Below are 12725 nucleotides of genomic sequence, written 5' to 3' on the forward strand. Positions count from 1 at the left end.
TTTAGGGAAAAACTAAAAGCTACAGATGCCATAAAGGGTGTAGCTCATTTTATGGGCTTCACTATTGGAGCTCTAAAAACATTTTTTTTTTTTTTTTACAGAAAAACTTTTTGCAAAAATCAGCATGTAAACAAGAAGCCACTTCAGCCTCGGAGGCCGCGTCGTTATTTCCTTGCAGCCATCTCGCTCGCCAGTCGTCCAGAGCGGGCCGAGGGTGCCTCCTCCTCCTCGGCAACTCCCCCCTGAGGGTAGACCACAAAACACAGCTTCTGTCCCCAGCACGTCATGGACTCTGCGAAGAGCAAACGTGCGGGTGGTTAATGCGGATCCTCAAGCTCTTCTAAACAAAAGCGCGATGCCAGGGCGATGCAACGTGTGAATGAACGTGCATCTTCCCAGCTGGGGCCGCACGACCCTGCTGCACAACCAACTGCCCCTCCAAACCTTTTCATCTCCAGCTCAGCCACAAAACAGTGTTTGCGAAGCAGGGGCAGGTTAAGACCAGGCAGCTTTAGGGACGCCCATCCACAGCCCTTCCCCGGCCCCTCACAGAGCTGCCCGGCGCTGCGCATGGCAGGCTGGCAGGGCCGGGCCAGGCTGGCTGCCAGCCCTCCTGGCACTGCGTCGGCCCTACGGCAGCGGTGGGGACCACTGGTCCTGGGGAGCTGCCGGCAGCGGGGCCCCACCACAGCCAGTGGAAACCTTCCAGTCAGAGAGAAGGGCCTGGCTCTTTGAAAGTCCTCACCTCGGAGCAAAACAATTAAAGCCAAACACAACCAAAACACAAAAGACTTAGGTGCAGTTTTAATTTTACATGAGTGATAAAGTAAGGCTTTCTTATCTTTTGAGTATGAAATAGTTCATCATGCCATGCGGGGCTTGTGCAGCGGGATGTGCTGGTGGCACAGCGGGAGGAAAGCAGGGCAGGAGGGAGGCAAAGCTCTCAGCCATTTATTAGTCCTTTTGTGATAGCTCATTTAGTCTTCATATGCTTAAAGTTATACCCCTGTGCATCTCCTCCAGGACAGGCTGCCATGAGCGAGCTGAGCAGGTGGGGAGATGCACAGGGACATGGAAGGAGGCAAACGTGCCCAGGAGTGAGAAAAGCAGTTGCTCAAAGGCAAGTGCTGTCTGGCCAGAAAAACGCCGCTGAAGCCAGAGCCACTTTGTGCCCAGGGGCTGCCTGTGACAGCAGTGGTCGGGCTTGCCACAGGCGGTTCCCTGGCCATTTTAGTGCTGATGTGTCAGAGGTTAAGCAGATCTCTGCAGACCCGAGCACAACCAGCAGCCCCAGGAGCGCAGCGAGGTACCATGGCACTGGCTTACCTATTAGCCTATTTACACACTTTGGTTTATTTCTCCAGTAGACTCCAAGAAAAAACACTGGCACTCCAGTTAAAATGATAATGAGTCCAACTCCACAGACGACCGGCTCGGAGTATAAGCTGAAGATCAGCAGAAATGCCCAAAATGCCAGGTAAGTGATGGGGACGAGGAGGTTCACCTGCCAAGAGAGAGCAGAGCAGAGCACAACTGTGCAGAGCAACAGCAGTGGCCGACCAGCGGCAGGGGGCTGTGGGGGCCTGCGGGCAGCGCTGCGGCTTCAGGACCCCTGTGGGTCGTGCCCTCCTTCCCTCCACTGCTGTCATCCTCTCTGCGCACCCCAGCAAGTTCACAAGGGGTCTGCCTGTGTATCCTGTTTTTACACTAATGGCACTTTGGGACATGGTTTGGGACCTTAAAGCATTACCACTACCTCAAAACATAAGCCATTCTTCAAAATGGGAGGATGGAGGGCTTGGTGTGCCCATCCCGCCCTTTGCATCGCTATTGTGACCCAGAGATTTAGCTTTAACATTGTCACCTTGATAGGTCTGAAGATTTTGGGTTTCTTCCAACGTAACACGATCAGGCCTATAATTGTCACTCCATAGCAGAGGTAGTTAATAAATGACACGTAGTTGATTAGTGTGTATGTGTCTCCAACGAGCATGATGATAAGAGTGGCCAAACACTGCAAAGAGAGAAGCATGGTTTTACCTGGGTCATTACTGGAAAAGGTAGCTTAAAAGCAATAAAACCAAGCAAAAAACCCATGAAAGCAGTTAAACTCCTTTTGTTTATGGCCCCTGCTGGGCATCTGCTCCCTTCTGCAGTTCGATGCGTTATCCCCAAGCTGTGCCTCCAGGGCTGGGGCTGAATGGGGATTCGGGGTTATCTGGAGCATGCTGAAGCTGGAGATTCCGCTGCCCAGGCAGGCAGGGCTGGGAGGACTGGCAGGGCTCCCCTTGGCCCCACTCACCCATTTCTGTTGCGTGTTTTAAAAGCTATTGAACCCTATGGTGAGGACTTCTAATAAAAGAAGGATTTCTTGCAGACTAACACATTGTGGTCAGTGCACTACATTGTTGCAGGTGCCCTGTATATTATAAAGAACAAGAGCTTTGCCCTTTCCCCCCACCAGCCCATGGCTCGTGCTGCAGGTGACCGGCATCGTTAACCTTTTGAGCATTACTCATGTTTGGAAACTGGCAGATGGATGGTAGAAATTTCCATGCCTGCACTTGCTTTTTGTACTGTATTTCTGCGTAACTCTGTAAAGTCAGGAGAGGTGGCTCAGGGGCCAGGAGGTTGGTTCTTGGGTCCCACACCCCTGCCCGTCAGTACCCCAGGAGCTGAGCTGAGCCCCTGCCTGCACCATGTACCGGTCCTACGAATGTTGTCTGCTGGTGGCCAGAGCCTGAGGGAAACTAAATATCCAAATCCCTCCAGAGAGCGCTCAGGAGTTGGGGCTGTGTTACTCCAGGCTCTCTTTTTGCTTATGTCCCTTTTTCTTAATTAACTGTTTCAACAGCAAAGTCCTCTGGGGAGGGAGGGCTTCGGCGCCACCGGCACCAGGAGTTATGCTCCATCACAATCAAATGACCCTGTTCCCCTGTTCAAAGCCTCGAAGGCTTGGCAGGCGTGGGGGATTTCAACACATTGAGCAGTCTCACCACAAAATGGATTTAAAATAGGACAGTATTTCATATTGGTGTCATATAACATGTTCCCTGCTTTCTTCTGACAGGCGCATGGTGTCATATGCACATACGACCCTTTCCTGCCACTAACGGGTTTTGCAGCGATGCTGCTCGGAGCAGTGAGATTTTGTGCGTAGGTGACACTGATGTGTCAGATCTGCTCACGGCGTGGGCGTGATACCCGAGTGGTACGAGGCTGCAGAGGGGCGTGCTGCTCCCCCCAGTCGCCTGGCCACAGCCGTGGCACGGCAGGCGGGAGAGATGGCCGCTCCCCATTGTCTTGCAAAAAAAACCCCAGTCTCTATTTTACATTTAGCTTGGCCCCTTGATTTTTGAAAGGATTATTAAAAATACAGGTCTCACTGGTGGTGTTAAAAAGGCCTTTCTCCATGTACAAAGAAACCTTTCTCCGTGCAAAGAGCTAGGTGCGACTCATTAGAAGGCAAAAAGGAACCTGATGTATTAATTAGGTTTGCTAAAGTCTGACCCAGTTTGCTATTGTAGCTGCCTACACGATATTATTTTTATATTTCTATTTGTTAAGAAATTAATATTTTCTAGTAGCATTTGCTATACCCTGAGCTGCATTAAAACACCTTCAAATGATGAATTGACATGCAGTGTCGGTTCTGTGAGTTGCACTGTAATTCAAGGGGATGGTTTGAGCAGAGCAGAGGGCTGGCGTATGCCTGATTGATTGGCCAGCTCGGCTCAGGCTGCCCACTCATGTTGGGGCTGTTTCACAGCGAAACAGCTTCTGAAACTCAGCGTGTTATTTCAGCCGATGCATTTTTAAGGACAAAGGAGCTTTGCTTCATCGGCACCAGTGGAGCTGAGCTGCCGGGCAGGAGCCCATGATGGGGCCAGAGCTCTCTGGCTGCCCGGGGCAGGGCAGACCGTGGGCAGTTTACCCCGAAACCCTGCATGGTCAACGTGCGAGATGTTTGTGGTGGGGCACTAAGCCCCAGGAATGCCGTAAAGCCTCAGCTAGATGGGTATTTTGTCATAGAAGTGGAATGTGCAGGAGGCTTATTTGGTGAAATTTGGTCTGGGTGTATTGTGCCAGAATAGCTGTTAGAGCCAGGAGACACAGAAACGAGCACCTTCCTAGTGCATCTGGGGTCAAACCCTTGCTGTTTTGATATCAGTGGCAAATCTGCAGTTGGCAGCAGTTGATGCAGCCGAGATTTCAAGCAAAAATGCCCTTCGGGGAGTTCCCTTGCTCGGGCCATGCAGCTGGGGACGGCAGCACCAGGAATCATTTCCCTCCTTAACATCTTCTATGCCGCAGTAAAACCCATCACATATTCTAGCTTCACTATTGGTAAAAGTGTATAAAGCTCTTTGTTTCAAATAACTTCTATAAGTCATTAGTATCGTGGACATTTATGCTGTATAAAAAGTTAGAGAAATCTTCTTCCCGCAGGAGCACACTGGCAACCTGACCAGCGCCAAGCCCTCCCAACACTTGGCCTGTTGGTTTCTGATCTTTGCAGGTGTATGCCTGATGTACCATTCAGCAGATGCTTTATTCAGGGCCACTGTAATCATTGTCCCTACGCAATTTTTTGGCTCACAGAAAAGAAATACCCCTGGTCCTCAGAGCACTGCCCGATCATCCCTCACAAGATGTCTTGCTCGTTGAGAGTAAGTAACTTTTGGAGCACTTTGTCCTCTCCCTGGTACCCACCACGTCTCTGGCTTTGGTGGCAGATTCTAAACAGCCCTGCTTGAGTGATATTAGCAGTGACCATGGAGATTTCCAAATGTTTGTGGAAAGCAGGCAAAATTGGTCAAAAGAGCTTGTCTTTTCTTAAATGAAGTACCTCTGTTTCAAAAGTCAGTCTCTATCTCTGCTGTGGGTAGGACAAGTGGTAATGGGCTTATATTGCAGCTCAAGTTAGGTATGAGGGAAACCTTCCAAGTGTCACAGGTGGTTGGGAGTGGGAGAGATTATTTCGGAGGCTGAAGACCGCTCCTCTCTGGGGCCGTGAGAGCTGCTCAGCCAACACCCACCAGCAGCACTCCAAGGCTACTTGCTTCTCCTCCTCTGGGGTAAAATGGCCTCTCAAGGATATTTTCAGCTCTCCTCTCCATGATTCAGTATTTCTAAGAGCAGATTACAGGGCGACAGAGCAGGGATGTTAAACTTACACAGACGAGCAGGGCGGGGATGGGCGTGCAGTGCTTGACGTGGATCATGGCAAGCAAACTCGGCAAATGGCCTTCTCGGGCACCAGAGAAACATAACCTGGAAATAAGAATAGTAATGCTGAATCCACTGGGTGCACAACAACCTCTTCAATATCTAGCCATATAACGACTCTAATCTCAACCGCCCGCATCGGTCTTGCCATGGAAGGGAGCTGTGGCCTGTGGGTGCTGGGCTGTGACTGGGGAAATGACTAGAGACTACCTGCGTAACCTGGCGTAAGTTATTTAAACTAGACCCTTCGGTATATGAGGCCTTTAATGGCTAATGTCATCTGTGAAATGACCTGCTCTGAGATGCTGAATTACCTCTGAGGAGGAGGACCAAAATCTGTCTGGTCCCTGCCTGCTGGTCAGTGTTGCTTCCTTACCCAGGGTGGGATGAATACTGTGAAGGTTGTGTGGTGATCAGCCATACATAGCCAAGGCATAAAAACCCTCATAGATAATATTTCCAGTGTCAAAAGGGTTTTGGATAGGATTTAACATGCCTTAAGATTTCACTTTTAAGTGCATAACGTGTTACATATGCACTCAGATTTGTTGCATCTCATTATACTCATGGAAGTGCTCAGATAAATAACTTTCCTGAGGTACTTAAGACTTGAGTTATTTCCTCAAAAAAAATTTATAACTTTTTAATTAAGTTCAGAGAGGTCAATTAATATAAATAGACTTTATAGACTACAATATAATAGACTTTACAGATCCTGGCCCCGCTATCAGCAGTGTGCACGCAAAGCATCTTGCCTGAAAGGAGTTTTTCCAGCACGGGAATGAAAATGTCTGTAACTGGGAACAGCACCAGGCCCTAAAACTCCTCTTTGAGCGAAGCACAGTTTAGCTTGCAGCTACTGGAACTTTATTGATGTAAAATTATTTTGGTTCCACGCTAAAGCCGTGTTTGGCTCTTACTGTGAGTTATTCCACATCTGCAGACACTTTCACTAGTTCGTAAGGATTATTTTGCAAGAGATTCCGCGATTCAATATTACATTCGCTTATTCGAAACAGAGCAATTCATAACTGAATGTATCCAACACGCCCAACAACGACCTCATGCTCTACAACATCCAAAACGTCTAGCTAGCATTGCTTTAGCAAATGAAATTAAAACAGCCCCTCCCCAAATTAGATAACGTTCATAAAATTGTACTCCATCTAACCTTGATGAGGTAAAAAGGTATCCATTTATTCCTCCAAATGTAGATAGGGCCACTGAGACTGGCATAACCCAGGAAAAATAGCCCAGTAACTTTTCACCAAATGTCTAAAGCAACAGAAGGCAGAGAAACTGAAATACACTGCAAAGCACAGAACCGAAATCAAAGTGTATTTTAGACATCCAGGGAATGGTTTACTTACTACCGCCACAGCGTTGGAGGACAAGAGCTCTTGGGGTGACATGGCAGTGAAATATGCAATGTTGGTGAACGTATACACAAATGTCACCAATGGGATGGATATGAATATGGCACGAGGTAGGTTCCTAATAAAAGAATTAGGAGGGTAGATAAGAAATTACAGTCATGCACAGCGAGACCACAACAACCGTGTACGGCCCGGGGGAGGTCACCCAGCTGGGTGGGTTCATTGGTTGTTTCTCTGGAGGGGAGCAGCACTTCCATCGGCTCTTTGACCCAGTGCAGGTTGGAGAAGGCTAAAAGTGCTACGAAATGCCACATCTGCAGGAGAGCTCCCTGGGACAAAAATACCATATGGTCCCTTCGGGTTGTTGGTTGGGATCGAGACAGCGTGCTGCTGAAAAATGAAATAGCTGTTTCTCAAAAGCCCTATGTACAGGCACCAGCGGTGGAATAAAATGCCTTGTTTTGCTTTACCTTCACCTGCCCTGAAAAGGAACGGGATCCGGTTGTTCAGGTGGCTTGGCCTTGGCCTTGGCCCGTCCCATGCCGTAAACCTGGTCCGGTCATACAACACCATGGCAACCTACAGTAGTACAGATGTACTTGACCTCCAATCCAGAGACCTCCTTAGAGGTGGACACCTGAACCATTCTGTATCTAACGCAATAATGCATTTTTTGTTGTGTGTCAGATTTGGAAAGAAGTTTTTAAAAAATGTATTTAACCTTAGTGATTTTGAACAGATTTAGTAAAAATGGGAAGTGTTTTTGGTTATCCAATTATTTTTTTATGTTTTAGTTTCCCCTCAGAGGCTGAAAAAATAATTAAAAAAAAGGCCATTCACTCCTTTTTCTCTATTTCTCAACTAAGGCCGTATTTGCCTTATTTAAGTCATAACTTCTCATTATTCAGCTTTGAAATTGTGATGGTCCATTAAAATGTTGGTGTTTTATTGAGGGAACACATTACCACACTTTCTTTATTCCTGCCAAGATGTCTGGACATGCACTTTGCCACTCACTAGTGTGAAGGCACATGCAGAGCCGCTCATAAGGCTGCAGCTTTAATTCATTCCCATCCAGGCTGTGTAATAGCTTAAATTCTCCTTGTTTAATTGCTGTGTGCATTGGATGCCCAGAAGCAACTAACGCTCCGAGAGCTGCTCTTGGCATTTGTCATTCCACTTCATCAGCTCAGAAATGTTGAAACATTTGAGCTTTGCTTTACTAAACTAAAATTCACTTTCCCTCCAGCTTTCCCAGCCTGCTTATGATAAATCATTTCCAAGCCCCTTCCCGTACCCAGGACCAGCAGCGACCCGACATTTGTCGCCCCGGTGGGCAGGTGCCCGCAGCCACGCTGGGGCAGGGAGGGCTGCCTTCACCGCGCAACAACTTTCTAATCTTCTCTTTCAGGTGTCTGTGGAAGATCCCCTTTGGGTGAAAAAGCAAAGTGACTTCCAGCATAATTCAACATTTTTGTAATAGAAGTGATTCTCCCTATAGATACTTGTGGGGCATCTCATCAATGGTTAGTTTTCTGCTATAGAAGCACTGTATGATTGACTAGTGCCATAAAGATACCGCTTTGTCTATAGGCTGGTTTGATTCAGTTAATGCCTTGTGCAATATATTTTTAATTTCAGTGATTCTTTAACTTGCCTGCTATCTGTTCTAAACAAAAAATCTCTCTCTCCTTTAGAAAGACTGGTCCCATAGACATGGAAGGACATTGCTGCAGCTTATTAAATGAATAATATTACCAGATGGCTCCAATGTCTCAGCACTTCAAGAAAATGTGGATGGCATGGAAATGGATACTTGCCTGCGGGGATCAACCAGTTCTTCTGTTACATAGTTCAAGAAGTTCCAGCCACTGAACGCAAATGACCCTTGAAGAAAAGCTAACGCTAAATGCCCCACGGATGGAGTCATCCAAAAATTGAATGCGTTGCTTGGTGTCAGCTCTTCATAGTTTCCTGCACAGAGAGCGCAAGCAAGAGGTTAAGCCATCCCTACCTACCAGAGATACTGGAAAAAAGGTAAACTTTTGCTTTTTATTCTTTATTTTTATTCATTATTCCTTATTGGATTTGGGACTTCATGCTCTTCATGTCACCATGGGCTGGCATTGCACTTGCAGTGCTTTCTGCGGGACGGCGTCCTGGGGAGGCAGCTCGGGCTGTACGCACGGGCATCCCTCACTGCCACCTGTGCCGCAGCACCAGTGTCACCGCTGCGACTCATGGGACCCTTTGCCAACCTGCACTGTCTGAGGATGCCTCCTTAGCGGAGTAAATTCCTACCTGTTCTTAATGCGGTTTTCTTTTACAAGAATTTGGTGTTGTTTAGTAGAAATATTGAAAAATAAAATGTCTACGGGGCTGGAAGATTTGTCAAGATTGTGGGACTATTACCACTGAGAAAACAAGTTTTCTGCTCTCTGTAAATGTCATATTTCATCTTCCTTTATATGACTCATCATATACACGATAAAAACATTGTGAGCCTTTTGTGTTTTCTGCTTTCCACTAAGTTGGTGAATCAGCGAGACTTTTTTTTGCCTATTTTTAATCTTATAAGTGACTTTTTGTAGGAAATAAGACTAGTGCCCAAAATGAAGCAGGTGTCTTCCTGCCCTAGGCAAGGCATCGCTTATTCATTTTCCACTCAGAGCACTTCAAATTTAAGGAACATACAACAGATTAAAAAATTTCAGTAACTATTCCAAAACATCCTCATCTGCCCTCCTTTGTTCTATCAAAACCGACAAGGTGGGCCAGAAAGAGACTTGTTTAAGGGGATACAGCTGATTTCTCTGTTGTGCCATCCTTTCCACAGCTGTGTGGGCATACAGCCCCACAGCTTGGCTAAACCCAGCGCTCCTTTGGGTCAGTTTGTAAGGAGGAAACAGTGCAGTAAGTGGGAAAAATCAAGTCTATCAACAGTACCATACCCATGTTCGAGTTGTCTCACAGAGTACCTTTAAAGATCTGTATGAAGCCCACAATAATGATAAGGGCCAGGGCTAAGAGTTTTCCTGCTGTAAATATATCCTGAATGCGTGTTGCCCATCGAACGCTGGAGCTGTTCACCCAGGTCAGGAGGACTGGAGAGCAAAAGACTGAATTCAGTGAAATGAAATTATGTTTATTAAAGAACACACAGTCAAAGCATTGAGAAACACAGACTGACACGCACGTTCCTGTGGGGAGCTCTAGCGTGGCCGGGAGTGAGGGCGAGGAGGACCATTGCCTTTCCCTAGGAGAATCCCATCTGCAGGGTCATCCCTGGCAGCCAGCGGCCTTCCCCTCTTGGGCACTGCTGTTGGAGCTCCCCCCAGCTCTAGTAATTGTGCCTGAGTAGTACTCAACGTGCAGGGATCGCTATCTCCTCATGGAAACGGTGAACGTTTTCAGTCCCCGTAGCTCTGGTTTGCTTTTGCTGGCTCTGTAAGTAATTAATGCAGAGCCGGTGGCGTGCTGCGCTTCCTACATACTTGCATTTGTGAATGTAAAAGAAGACTAGGAAGGGCTCAAATGGTGGGTAACCTGTGCTGGTGGGTAAGCCATGCCGGTGGGTCACCCGTGCCGAGTGCCCATGGCTCTGCAGGGAGCACAGCACTGCCCCACGCCACAAGCTCACCTGCCGCCACTTTCCCCGGGACCTGCAGGGATTCGGGTGCTGTTGTGCCCCGCTCCAGCCCACTGTGCTTGCTGTGGGCAAGTGGGAAAGGACTGAATATCCCGCACTGGTCACGGTGCCTGTCCTGGGACCTCCCTGCTTGTCTTTTGGGTTGTTGCCATGACCCCAGCCTGGTTGGAGCTGGGGTCCCATGTAAAACCGAGGCAAGCTTTGTGCGTGTGCAAGAAGCAAATACTCACGTAAACACACCATGGAGAGGATCCTGGAGGCATTATAGGGGGGGATACAGTTAGGGAAGACGGGCTGCAGGACATAGTTTGAGAAGGTCAGCGCAATGACGGCCAGACTGGTCGGGTACATGATAAGCACAGCGCTCCACAGCAGCAGAAACCTGAAAAGACAAGAAAAAGCACAAGAAAGCAGTGCTGGGGATGTGCTGGAGGAGGTAACGCACACTCGGCTGTGCAGTGCTTCGGGACAGCTCCCGAGGCATCAGGACTGAGCACCTTCATCCCAGTCACACCTAACAGTCACCTACTTGTGCCTCTCCTCATCCCTTTTCCCATGTTCCCAGTGCAATCTGGATTTTAAATTAAACATTTTTAAGCAAAGCACAGTTTAGGGACGTATGGAAGAGAGGATTATGCCCAGTGGGCATGCTTTGATTTAGCTCTGTATGTCAGAGTGAAAGCATCTCTGTTGCCCCTGGGCTGACGTGTTGCCGCAGCAGGTGGCAGTCCCTACATTGAAGGAATCTCTGAATTGTTTCGGCAGGGCGCCCAGCTGTGGGCCAGCTGCACTCTTGGGGCTGCTACTGGCTCCCCACCGGTCATTGGGGCATTTCTTGTCACCATTGTGGTTGGCTCTGCGACCTGGGCCAGAGCAGTTTAGTGCTGCAGTATTCTGCGATTGCTCAGCTGGGGTCCACCCAGGCTGGTTGTCTGCCTCCAACTGTAGCTGAAGATGATTGCACCGAATGAGGTAACCTTGCAAATATAAAGTGTGAGATATTTTGGTTTCTCACTCTGGGAAAAGGAAAAAAAAATACTTATCTTATAAAAGCAGCAGTGGATCTGGTTAGTATTTTAAAATATTTGAAGTATTATTATTTCTGTAGTGAGAAGTAGTCATTGCAAGAAAGTGAAATCCTTCTTGCTGCGTACATACACACACAGATACATACACATTAATTCATTCATATACATGCACAAATGTAATGTGCAGGGACACCCAGCACAAATGAGGATCAGCAATGATATATCCAAATAAGACAGTATAATTTCCAGATTACGCGGGTTGCTCTTTTAAAGGCTGCTCCCTCCCAGCATGCTGCCTGCTGCCAGCCCCTTAAATCTGGCTCAGCTGGGGGAGTCCTTCCTGGTGCCTTTAACCTGGAGGGAGGGAGTGCTGCTTGCTGGGTTCTCCTTGGGCTGAGGTGGTAAGTGTCTCTCAGTCCCATCCTTTACTTTGCCTTGCTGTTTTTGAGAAGTATGGGGCAATCTGACACTTCCTTTTTCTTACTAACTACCAGAGAGTTGATTTGGTAAACTGGCATGATGCAAGAGCTGGTTACCTTCCCAAATGGCACTGTTGTTTTTAAAACTCAGGGTCTTTTTACTTTCTCTTTATTTTGTTGTGTGAATAATTTTTTTTTTTTTTTTTTTCCAATTTCTAATGTTTTTCATCATGGTGCAGAGCAGTTTCCTCCAGTAATTGCTTTGTGCTATTCAGTGCTGTGGGTGGTGTATCCAGCTTGGGGTAGCTCTGCTTGCTGGGTGAGTTAACCCAGCTGGTCCCCACTGAAGCCTAAATATGACTTAGACTGCAATAATAGTCCGGGAGGTCCCGGACGACTGGAGGCTTGCCAATGTGATGCCCATCTACAAGAAGGGCTGGAAGGAGGATCCGGGGAACTACAGGCCTGTCAGCCTGACCTCGGTGCCGGGGAAGATGATGGAGTGGTTCATCTTGAGGGCGCTCACAAGGCATGAGCGAGACAACCAGGGGATCCGGCCTAGCCAGCACGGATTCATGAGAGGCAGGTCCTGCTTGACCAACCTGATCTCCTTCTATGACCAGGTGACCCGCCTAGTGGATGAGGGAAAGGCTGTGGATGTGGTCTACCTGGACTTCAGCAAGGCCTTTGACACCGTCTCCCACAGCATTCTCCTAGAGAAGCTGGCGGCTCACGGCTTAGACAGGTGGACTCTGCGCTGGGTCAAAAACTGGCTGGACGGCCGGGCCCAGAGAGTTGTGGTGAATGGAGTTACATCCAGTTGGCGGCCGGTCACGAGCGGTGTTCCCCAGGGCTCAGTACTGGGGCCGGTCTTGTTTAATATCTTTATCGATGATCTGGATGAGGGGATTGAGTGCACCCTCAGTAAGTTTGCAGACGACACCAAGTTGGGCGGGAGTGTTGATCTGCTCGAGGGTAGGAAGGCTCTGCAGAGGGACCTGGACAGGCTGGATCCATGGGCCCA

The 12725-nt window shown here is 48.1% G+C and overlaps 1 protein-coding gene across 1 annotated transcript in view; it reads right to left on the reverse strand.

Annotated features, from left to right (window-relative positions):
- Positions 1 to 12725, reverse strand: part of SLC7A10 (solute carrier family 7 member 10) — a 20370-nt gene continuing 7645 nt past the window's right edge. The window contains exons 2-10 of the mRNA XM_019473020.1: positions 10485 to 10636; positions 9584 to 9709; positions 8426 to 8579; positions 6600 to 6723; positions 6401 to 6504; positions 5178 to 5274; positions 1865 to 2014; positions 1327 to 1504; positions 1 to 292 (exon numbers count right to left, since the gene is read on the reverse strand). Coding sequence (XP_019328565.1) covers positions 165 to 292; positions 1327 to 1504; positions 1865 to 2014; positions 5178 to 5274; positions 6401 to 6504; positions 6600 to 6723; positions 8426 to 8579; positions 9584 to 9709; positions 10485 to 10605 — 1182 coding nt within the window. The 5' untranslated portion in view covers positions 10606 to 10636 and the 3' untranslated portion in view covers positions 1 to 164. The remainder of the gene's footprint in view (positions 293 to 1326; positions 1505 to 1864; positions 2015 to 5177; positions 5275 to 6400; positions 6505 to 6599; positions 6724 to 8425; positions 8580 to 9583; positions 9710 to 10484; positions 10637 to 12725) is intronic.

The sequence above is a fragment of the Aptenodytes forsteri genome, unplaced genomic scaffold, assembly GCF_000699145.1.
Source record: "Aptenodytes forsteri isolate BGI_AS27 unplaced genomic scaffold, ASM69914v1 Scaffold70, whole genome shotgun sequence".
Classification (NCBI taxonomy): domain Eukaryota; kingdom Metazoa; phylum Chordata; class Aves; order Sphenisciformes; family Spheniscidae; genus Aptenodytes; species Aptenodytes forsteri.